Source organism: Xyrauchen texanus, chromosome 12, assembly GCF_025860055.1.
Source record: "Xyrauchen texanus isolate HMW12.3.18 chromosome 12, RBS_HiC_50CHRs, whole genome shotgun sequence".
NCBI lineage: Eukaryota > Metazoa > Chordata > Actinopteri > Cypriniformes > Catostomidae > Xyrauchen > Xyrauchen texanus.
Window position 1 is genome coordinate 38115873 of NC_068287.1, and position 12145 is coordinate 38128017.

Consider the following 12145-nt stretch of genomic DNA (forward strand, 5'->3'; position numbering starts at 1 on the left):
TATTTTGCACTATAATTACTTAATTTCACACTTTAACTTTCCAAAAAAAGAATCAAATATTTTTTAAATGGTAGATAGCAGTTTATTTTGATTAATGTTTAATTTTTGTAATTTATTTGCACATGAAAAATTGTTAATATATAAGGAAGAAGGAAATAACACACAGTAGTCCAGCAACCATGGATGGCATGTCCACATTAGCAATTGCATTTGTTTTTTTTTTTTTTCAAAAAATACCAAATCAAACTAATTGTACATACAGCACATAGTGAATTAAGGCATTTAATTTTTGCACACCTGATGCACTTTTACTATGAATATGCACTCAATGCTTGTGCAGATCCAGCACAAGCAGCAATCTCCTGACAGTGTAAAAGGCCTGGATTGCCTGCTTGGATTGTCCAGGAGTAACAATCATGATTTGTGAATCAGTGGAACTTTTTATCCTGATCTTGAAGTTTTGATTCTGGCTTATAGAAAACATGCTTCAGAGAAATATATTAGATGAGTGCTCGACGGGAAGAAAACACTGAATTTTCATAAGGTTTGTGAATGATATCTGTTTAAAGGAGATGGTATATGGTATTAGTTTTATTGATATTTGCATTTTTATCATTAGATAAGACAGCTAAAAGTTACAGGGCACTGTTGAGGAATTGAGAGGGAGAATGAAACAGGTGAGCATTTTTACATGTGTTAAACACTGGTCTATTATTGTAGTAACACGATGGCACGTAACAAAACGAACCATGGCTGGTCATTTACATGTCTCGCTTCACATGCAGGCAGGAGAGTTTCGGCGCCTTATATAGTTTTGCTCGAGAACCAAATCGGCCAAACTTGAAAATGTATCGGCTGATGCCATAATTAAAGTCAGAATATTGGCTGATGAACCTGTACCAGAGCACTCAGGAACTCAGACTGGGCCGAAGGTTCACCTTCCAACAGGACAATGACCCTATGCAAGAGTGGCTTAGGGACAACTCTGTGAATGTCCTTGAGTGGCCCAGCCACAGCTCGGAGAGACCTGAAAATGACTGTCCACTGACGGTCCCCATCCAATCTGACAGCTTGTGAGGATCTGCAGAGAAGAATGGCAGAAAATTCCAAAATCCAGGTGTGCAAAGCTTGTCGCATCATACCCAAAAAGACTTGAGGCTGTAATCACTGCCAAAGGTGCTTCAACTAAGTACTGAGTTAAGGATTTGAATACTTATGTAAGTGTGATATTTTATTTTTGTATTTTTAATAAATTTGTGGTTATCAAAAATATTTTTTTTGCTTTGTCATAATGGGGCATGGAGTGTAGATTGATGTGAATTTTTTTTATTTAAAGCATTTTAGCATAAGGCTGCAACATAACAAAATGTGAAAAAAATTAAGAAGTCTGAATTCTTTCTGAATGCACTTTATTCAGGAATAAAGAAAAACCTGACAAAAAGACACTGTTTATTATATATACACTCACCTAAATGATTATTAGGAACACCTGTTCAATTTCTCATTAATGCAATTATCTAATCAACCAACCAATCACATGGCAGTTGCTTCAATGCATTTAGGGGTGTGGTCCTGGTCAAGACATTCTCCTGAACTCCAAACTGAATGTCAGAATGGGAAAGAAAGGTGATTTAAGCAATTTTGAGCGTGGCATGGTTGTTGGTGCCAGACGGGCAGGTCTGAGTATTTCACAATCTGCTCAGTTACTGGGATTTTCACGCTCAACCATTTCTAGGGTTTACAAAGAATGGTGTGAAAAGGGAAAAACATCCAGTATGTGGCAGGCCTGTGGGCGAAAATGCCTTGTTGATGCTAGAGGTCCGAGGAGAATGGGCCGACTGATTCAAGCTGATAGAAGAGCAACTTTGCCTGAAATAACCACTCGTTACAACCGAGGTATGCAGCAAAGCATTTGTGAAGCCACAACACGCACAACCTTGAGGCGGATGGGCTACAACAGCAGAAGACCCCACCGGGTACCACTCATCTCCACTACAAATAGGAAAAAGAGGCTACAATTTGCAAGAGCTCACCAAAATTGGACAGTTGTAGACTGGAAAAATGTTGCCTGGTCTGATGAGTCTCGATTTCTGTTGAGACATTCAGATGGTAGAGTCAGAATTTGGCGTAAACAGAATGAGAACATGGATCCATCATGCCTTGTTACCACTGTGCAGGCTGGTGGTGGTGGTGTAATGGTGTGGGGATGTTTTCTTGGCACACTTTAGGCCCCTTAGTGCCAATTGGGCATCGTTTAAATGCCACGGCCTACCTGAGCATTGTTTCTGACCATGTCCATCCCTTTATGGCCACCATGTACCCATCCTCTGATGGCTACTTCCAGCAGGATAATGCACCATGTCACAAAGCTTGAATCATTTCAAATTGGTTTCTTGAACATGACAATGAGTTCACTGTACTAAAATGGCCCCCACAGTCACCAGAGCTCAACCCAATAGAGCATCTTTGGGATGTGGTGGAACGGGAGCTTCGTGCCCTGGATGTGCATCCCACAAATCTCCATCAACTGCAAGATGCTATCCTATCAATATGGACAACATTTCAGCACCTTGTTGAATCAATGCCACATAGAATTAAGGCAGTTCTGAAGGCGAAAGGGGGTCAAACACAGCATTAGTATGGTGTTCCTAATAATCCTTTAGGTGAGTGTATGTTTGTCAGTGGGAATTTCATTGACTAATACTCGCTGCAGTTTGGCATCTGAGTGAAACAAATTTATTTATTGGATTTTACTAATTTAAACCTTTCCAATGAAATATACTATATATAATATATATAATTACTGAGCACATTATTAGGAACACCTCTTATTCATGCAATTATCTAATCAGCCAATTGTGTGGCTGCAGTACATAAAATCATGCAGATATGGGTCAGGAGCACAACAAATGCACAACTCATCGAAACTTGAGGTGGATGGGTTACAACAGTGGAAGACCATGTCGAGCACTTTATTAGGACAATAGTGTTCCTAATTAAGTGCTCAGTAAGTGTGTAACACATGGCTATATCAACTTTTTTATGTTTTTACCAACTTTAAATATAATTTTTTTGATAGCAAATTTGCAAATTATAAGAACAAAACAGTTCTAATTTGCTCAGTTCTTCAAAATATTTGACATATGTCAAAAAGTGACATATTTTGTTTGGATCAAGCAAGTGGTTATTAGTTAAGTTTATTTATAAAGCACATTTAAAAACAACTGTTGTTGAGCCAAAGTGCTGTACAATAATAAAACAAATAAACAAATAAAATAATACAAGAATAATAGCAACAATAATAATAACACAAATAAGTACTAAATAAGCAAATGTGTTAACAGCAACCTCAAATGCTAAAGAGTAAAAATGTATCTGTAAGATAGATTTAAAAATAGCAAGGGTAGGAGAACACCTTACATGAAGTTGAAGGCTCTTCCATAATTTGGGAGCAGCCAATGAAAATGCCAGATCACCCTTAGACTTTAAATTAGAACGTGGAATGGAGAGAAATAATTGGTTACATGACCTGAGAGATGTATATGAAGATCACAAATGTATTGTGGGGTAAGATCATGCAAGGTCTTAAAAACAAAAAGCTAAATTTTTAAATCAACTCTAACCCTGGTAACCAGTCCAAAGATGCCAGCTCAGGGGTGATATGGTCTCTTTTTCTTGAACTAGTTAAAAATATTGCTGCTGCATTTTGAACCATCTGCAGACATACAAGGGAGGAATGAGACAGGCCCACATACAAGGAATTACAGTAATCTAGCCGAGAAGTAACAAGGGCATGAATAACCGTTTTCAGATCTTTCCTTGAAAGAAACGGTTTTAATTTAGAAATGGACCTAAGGTAGAAGAGGCTTCCTTTAACAACGGCACTAACCTGTTTATCAAAGAGTATTGCAGAATCGAAAATGACACCAAGGTTCTTTGTTATGCAAGTTAGAAGATAAAGGACCTAACTGGTTACCAAAGCTCGAGATGCATAAAGGAGAATCAAAAGCAATCGCTTCACTTTTATTTTCATTAAGTTGAAGAAAATTATGTGACATCCAACACTTTATATCCTCAAGACAGGATAATAGATTACTTAATGAACAGCCTTGATAGATGTAACAGGGAGATAGAGTTGTGAATCGGCAGCATAACAGTGATATGAGATATTGTATTTTTGAAAGATAGAACCCAGAGGAAGCATATACAGAGAAAAGAGTAGAGGACCCAAGATGGAACCCTTTGGAACACTGTATGTAATGGGTACAGAGGATGAAGAAAAGCCACCAATGCTGAGACATAGTTCTCTCTTTGAGATAGGAGTCAAACCATTTTAACACCAGCCCTTTGAAGCCGACAACACTAAAGGCAATATAAGAGGATATGGTGATCTGTGATGTCAATTGCTGCAATGAGATCCAATCAAATTAAAACGGCATCATTCCCAGAGTCGAGGGAAAGTTACATTAAGCAGTGCAGATTCAGTGATGTGCAGTGCCCTGAAACCTAATTGAAATTTGTCAAATAAGTTCAAAGAATTCAGATAGGCTTAAGCATTTATCTGATTTATCTTTATCTCAGTTAAAGCTGTAAGAAAACCACTTTTTCCAAAATCTTGGAAATGAAAGGCAGCTTGGAAATCGTTCTATAATTGTTAAAAACAGTGGGGTCAAGGTATGTTTTTTTTTTTTTTTTTTCAACTGGGGCTGGAGTACAACATGTTTAAAACTGGCTGGAACAACACCATTACTTAGAGAGCTACACTTGTGGCCAAAAGTTTGGAATAATGTACAGATTTTGCTGTTTCGGAAGGATATTGGTATGCTAATTCACCAATCAGTCTCACCAACTGATCACAAATATAGTCAGGACTCAGGACATTACTGACAAAACAGCACTATAAAAAAAAAAAAGTAATTTTTTATCAAATCTAGACAGGCCCCTTTTCCAGCAGCCATCAATCCAACACATTATCCTTGTGTAATCATGCTAAATTGCTAATTTGGAACTATAAAATCACTTGCCATTATATCAAACACAGCTGAAAGTTATTTGGTTTGTTAAATGAAGCTTAACATTGTTTTTGTGTCTGTTTTTGAGTTTCCACAGTATTCAATAGACTGGCATGTCTTAAGGTCAATATTAGGTCAAAAATGGCAAAAAAAAAGAAACTAATTTCATTCATTTCATTGAATTCTACCCGCTCAACACCAGTTTCATGTACAACAGTAAAGAGAAGAATTGCAAAGAAAAAGCCACTTTTGAAACAGAAAAACCAAAAGAAAAGGTTAGAGTGGGCAAAGAAACAGACATTGGACAATAGATAATTGGAAAAGAGTGTTATGGATCTTAAACCCATTGAGCTTTTGTGGGATCAGCTAGTCTGTAAGGTGCGTGAGAAGTGTCTGACAAGACAGCCACACCTATGGCAAATGCTACAGGAAGTGTGGGGAGAAATGTCATTTGAGCATTTGGACAAATGGACAGCTAGAATGACAAGAATCTGCAAAGCTGTCATTGCTGCACATGGAGGATATTTTGATGAGAACTCTTTGAAGTTCTTAAAAAATATATATTTAATTTTTTCAAATTGTAATGGTAATTTTACACATTATTAATGTCCTGACTATACATTGTGATCAGTTGAATGCCAATTTGGTGAATACAAATACCAATTTCTTTCCATAAGAGCAAAATCTGTATATTATTCTAAACGTTTGGCCACCAGTATATTTCTTATGGCCCACGAAATAGGAGCAATGGAAGCAAGAACATTTTTAAAAAGCTGTCAATGTAAGACATCCAAAGGATTGTTAGAAGGTTTCATTGAAGAAACTATTTCTTATAATTGAGACCAGGACATAAGATGAAAATTATCAAATGAGCTAGGTGGCAGTGAAGGCTGAAGGATCAGTAATAAAGGGCACAATATGTGATCTAATATCCTGTATTATCAACAAATCATTTAAGGAAATCATCACAAATCTTAGAGATAGCAGCAGGAAAAAATGCAGAAGTAGTATTAAGAACTGCATCAATTGTGTTAAAAAGAACTTTGGGCCTATGGGCATTCTTAGCAATCAGCTCAGAAAAGTAATTAGATTTAGCATTGTTAACAGAAATTTGGAAAAGCTTTAAGCTATCTCGGAATAGTTCAAAACTTACCTGGAGTTTCTCCTTTTTCAGCTAGCTATAAAGTAGAGGTATAAACAGAAACTGCAAGGCAGTGGACGAGTGACTGGGCGCGAGTAGTGCAAGGGCATGGGTAATGTAGGCAATGGGTAATGGGTAATGATGAGAGCACTTATTCAAAAACCACAGGACAGTGGTCGGAAATGTCAGCATTCAATACATCAGTATTAGCTACTGTGAATCCAGACGTGAATATAAGATCAAAGGTATGACTTTTTAAATGAGTTGGACCTGAAACTAACTGTGTGAGTTTAAAAGAGTCCACAGTGCATAAAAAATCTTTAATGAGAGATTTAGTTGCACAACAGACATGTTAAAATCTCCTAGAATTAACAGCTTGTCACAGCGAGGCACCAATGAGGACAAACAATTCTGAAAATTCCCAAATAATGTCCTTGTTAAATTTAGGGTGTCTGTACACAAACACTTGGAATATAGGGCAAGATAAATCGATCTCTATAAGTTGCACTCCAAAGCTTGAAAACACATTTACTGGCAAATAGTACGTTTTTTTTTTAGTTTTTTTTATCCCCTTTTCTCCCAATTTGGAATGCCCAATTCCCACTACTTAGTAGGTCCTCGTTGTGGCTCGGTTACTCACCTCAATGCGGGTGGTGGAGGACAAGTATCAGTTGCCTCCGCTTCTGAGACCATCAATCCGTGCCTCTTATCACGTGGCTCGCTGTGCATGACACCACAGAGACTCAGGATGTGGAGGCTCATGCTGCTCTCCGCGATCCACATACAACTTTCCACGCACACCATTGAGAGCGAAAACCACTAATCATGACCACGAGGAGGTTACCCCATGTGACTCTACCCTCCCTAGCAACCAGGCCAATTTGGTTGCTTAGGAGACCTGGCTGGATTCACTCAGATCACCCTGGATTCGAACTCCAGGGGTGGTAGTCAGCGTTAATACTCGTTGATCTACCTAGGCCCCAATTAAACTGATTTTTTGAAGAAAGTGGCGAAGCCACCACCATGGCCAGTGGTCCTAGGAGAGCTCAAAAAGGCACAGTTGGTGGGGGACAGTTAGTTAATGTTTCCTATTAATTTATTACTTATTTTACATTTTGGGGATTGAGGAAACGGATGGTTAAAAAAAGAAAAGTACAAAACCTGTCCTAATTACTAAAAATGGAGTTGACAAAAAGATCGAATGCAATATTTTGGAATTATAAATTAGAGACATATTAACAATATTAGTGGGCAGCAAGAAATGTCTTTGACCAGGAACACAAAAGGTATTAGCACAAGCTAACACAACAGATGTGTTAAATATATTTTTACTGCATTATACTTTAAACAGTATGGTATGCAATGATGAATTAGAAGCTAATCAACCAGCCTCCTGTTTAGTTGAATAATGAAGTAGTCATACTTCTGCCCACCTGATTGGCTGGTGTTTGTGTGGTACAGGTTTGTAATTGGCCGGGAGAAGCCGGGAGAGCAGAGTGAGGTGGCCCAGCTGATCCAGCAGACTCTGGAGCAGGAGAGATGGCAGAAAGAAATGATGGAGCAACGCTACAACCCCTACATGGAGGAGGACGAAGAGGTGAGGCATCATCAGATATGCAAAGGAGCTTTATTCAGTTTGGTTTCAATATGTACTTAGTATAGAGGGTATAGACTTTAAGTAGGGATGTCCCAATCAGTGTTGGGTAAAGTTACTTTTAAGTAACTCATTAGACTATTGCATTACTCCTTAAAAAAGTAACTTTTTATGGAAAGTAAAGTGTTACGTTACTTTTGCGTTTGTAACAAAGGTTCAGGTTGGGCAGATAGAGGAGGAAGTGGGAACTAGTTTCCACAGTTTACGGTAGTCCGTTTTATTCACAAATAACCAGAAATCCCTGAACAACTTCACTCAAAACATAAGATGGCTTTTCAGCATCACTCAAATAAACAGTCCACTTTTCAGCTTCACATAACACAAGACTCTCCCTCAGGGAACAGATATGAAGGCTCTGGTCTGTCTCTCTCTATATACTGGCTGTCTTTTTCTCTGCCCCGACTCTCACTGTGAACATAGAGATGGTAATTAGTCACAATTCATCTCAGGTGTATGTCCTTACTGCTTTCAGAGACAACAGAATTCAGGATAAAATTCAGTGGGGAATGCCAACCTAACATGTTTAAGGAATAAGTCTGATGAACAAATATATTTTTCACTTAATGTCATCTCAGTGCAAGCTTGTTTTGAGTTGATGCACGATGCGCACTGTGGACAGCCTACTGCAAAAACGCATGTTGATACAACTTGAATGGAATAGTTTTTAATGCTACCAAAATGTCATAAAAATGGTATGTTTCACAAATCACATTAATTGTTTATTATAAAACCAAAATTTTGAATATTAAGAAATTAAGACATTTTGTCTGTGTGCACAAACCATGTAGTACGTTGCTCGCAGCCGCTGATCCAGAGTCAGCTTTTCTCATCCCATTCTCCTACTATCCAGCCTACATGAATCAGTTACGAGAATCGAAGTTACACTTAACCGAATGTTAAATATTTGACGAAATGTTGCCTTATGAGGACACATTGTGATTGTCATGACAAAAGCAAAGTTTATGACAGCTGCTCATTTAAGCTCCAGTGCACAAAAAACTCTACTGCTCCAAATGATGAGTACAATTTACATTTCTTTACCAGCAATATTTTGCAGTTTTTAACTCTCTGGGGTCTGAGGGTGTTTTGGGCCCTGGAGAAGTTTTGACATGCCTTGACATTTGCTTTTTTCAGTTGCTTAAAACACATTAATGGCTAAAGTCTGATAACATTGTATTCAACACAAACTGGGCTACAATAATATGTGAGCAACATATATGTACATGTTTGTATTTTTGAGAAAATAATGTTTATGCGTGGTTTTTGAAAAAACAACATTTTTAAGTTGTTGAAATAAAGCCATATAACACATACTAAACATTTGTCCACAAGCCTTTTGAGAACTGGATCTTGTAGCCTAGAGTTTTGCTACAAAATGATGTGAAAACCATCCTGATCACTCATTCATACAAAACAATCTAATAATTGAACTTTTGTAAGACACTTGTAGTGTTAGAAATGTAATATGCGTGGAGGCGTGAACTATCATGAATATTGATTGTAATTCACACCTGAGGATAAAAAAGACCCCTTCCCTGGGCCTATCAATGAGGGATGTGACAGAAAGAGAATGAATGTGAGGAGACTTAACGATCAAAATCATGTTTTAAGTTAAAATAAGTACCATACATTTTCTTTACATAAAGACTTTACTTAATTTTAGACCTACACTACCGTTTAAAAGAAGTCTCTTCTGCTCACCAAGACTGCATTTATTTGATCCCAAAAAATAGTAAAACAGTGATATTGTGAAGTCTTTTTATAATTTAAAAGGACAGTTTTCTTTTTGAATATATTGTAAAATGCAATTTAGGATCAAAGCTGAATTTTCAGCATCATTACTGCAGTCTTCAGTGTCATATTACATATCATATTTATATCATACAGCATACAATTGAAATACCTGCTTTAGCCGAAACAGCATTTAAATGTAACTAAAACTTGCTTATTAGGACATATTTCATATTTCAATACTCTGAATCCTGGCTGGCAAGTCTTGAAACAGTCCCACTAGTAAAATATGTACAAGTTTATATAAAATAGCATGTCAACTAATGAAAACTAAATGATTTACTCGTCCGAAATTGTATTATCAGCTGGATCAAGCCTCTCTTCAAAATACAAAATTGGATCAAGCCTCTCTTCAAAATTTGTTGTACTGTCCCGTACTTTGCACATGTTTGCACGTGCACTTTATATAGGTATATATAGGTATTTTATATAGGTATTTTATTTCGTTGTGTTGTCTCATGTGGTCCTGTGTTGGTCCTTTGTTGTTTTTATGTAGCACCATGGTCCTGGAGGAACGTTGTCTCGTTTTGCTGTGTACCGTACTAACTGTATATGGTTGAAACGACAATAAAAACCACTTGACTTGACTTGACTTGACAAACGTTCATCGCAGTCCCGCTCTTCTTCTGAGGAAAATGTTAACGCTTCGTCACTATCCAGGAGTTTTCTCACTTCTGTATCGTGCTGTCTTTCAAACACGCAGAAAAGTGAATGAACTTTGTTTTTAAGGCACAGTCGGGGGCGTTTACCATTTGCATTGATCGCCTCAGCACATTAGCATATGAATAGCGCCCTCTGTCCGTTATTACTTCATTTGATAAAAAAATAATAATAGAATATTATGTTGAAAATGTATCGTTATATTTTCATTTGATTGCATTTTTTATTCATTCATCTCATTAAACACCATAACATAACTTTAAGAATTTCCTTAGGCATTTCCAGCGAGAAAATATAAGCAACATAAAAAAACATTTCAGCAATGCTAAGAGAATTGCAGTTACAATAGAAATGGTTCATGGCGATGTATCAACACATCGTTCACAGTTTTTCTGTCAGGTTTAAAACATTCAAAGCTCATAAATCAAGGCATATTTTCTCTTTTAATGCAACATCCTCTGCTAACACATTTTAAATGCATTAATCCAGTTCTACACCTTAATGATGGGTAATTAGATGTAATTTTGGTGTATTCAGTGGGGAAGACATTGTTTCATCAAGACATTCTTTTTTAGGGGGAAATCTTAAAGCAGTATTTGGGAAGTAATCACAATAATTAGTTATGTTTTAACTACACTGAGCTTTTAACACCTTCATGCGTCATTAAGCAGTACATCCTGTACACATCCCATAATTCTGCTCCACACTTGCCTACATCGCCATGGCGTGAAGGGAATTGATTAATAATTGAGATGTTGAGGATTAGCACTTCTCACATTGGGTGTATTTGAAGATCTTGGGTGTAAAATTGGTTTGATTTTCCAGCTCAGTGCCCCCCTCAGTGCAATCTCCTCCGCAACGCTGCATTCACGTCACTCTAATGTTGTCTTAATGTTTGAGAGGCGCCGAAACAGAGCGTTAGTGTAGTTCTTCACCCACATGGCAGAAGCCCATCTCTTAAATTATAATATTAAAATCTATTCATTTATGTATTAAATTAATTTAAAACAATTCATTTTATAATAATTATTATTATTACTATTATTATTGAAACATTTTATGTTGTTTTAAAAAATAAATTAATTTGTGTTAATAAAAATCAATTATATTAAATATCAATATTTTTATTACTTTAATATATTAATTAATTTCTTTTATTTATGAAATATACTGAAATATAACATAGATATAATAATTGTATTTTGTATAATATACATTTTAGATTTTTTTATTTTATAATGATTTGTATTATTAATATTATTTTAAATATATTATATTTTCTTATTTTTAATAATACATTATTTAAAAGGTTTATTTTTATTTTGAACATGCAATTTATTTATTCTAATGTACCCTATATTTCTTATTTAGACACACCTTATATATATATATATATATATACAAAATGCATACATATATAGTTTACAATTAATTTAAAAATACATACTAAAATTAAAAATACATTCTAAAATATATATATTAAAATCTCTATTTATGAAGGCATCTCAAATTAAATTAATAAAAAAATTATAATAATTTTTTTATTACTACTATTATTTTAAAATGTTTTATTGTTTGTAAATAAAAATACATTATTTAACTAAATGTATACTTATAAAGTTAAAAATGAATTTAAAAATAGATATTTAATAAATTCAAATATATGAATAGTATTTTGTATACTACATTTTCTGTATTGTTTTAAAATTAGTTATTTTAATATTTTAAAATATTTATTTTTCAAATGTTTAAAAATATTACATTATTCATACAGTGCTATTTTTATTGTTAACATTATTTATTTATTTATCCTTTCTATTTTTTATTCATGAGACTCGCATGTGAGAATACACACGTGAAATATTTAGACTCTATAACAATTTTTAA

At 35.5% G+C, this 12145-nt stretch overlaps 1 protein-coding gene across 2 annotated transcripts in view; it reads left to right on the forward strand.

The window, feature by feature from the left end:
* Positions 1 to 12145, forward strand: part of LOC127652968 (neurabin-2-like) — a 76331-nt gene that overhangs the window by 52068 nt on the left and 12118 nt on the right. For both annotated transcript variants that reach the window (XM_052139421.1, XM_052139422.1), the window contains exon 6: positions 7615 to 7750. In XM_052139421.1, the coding sequence (XP_051995381.1) occupies positions 7615 to 7750 (136 nt within the window). The remainder of the gene's footprint in view (positions 1 to 7614; positions 7751 to 12145) is intronic.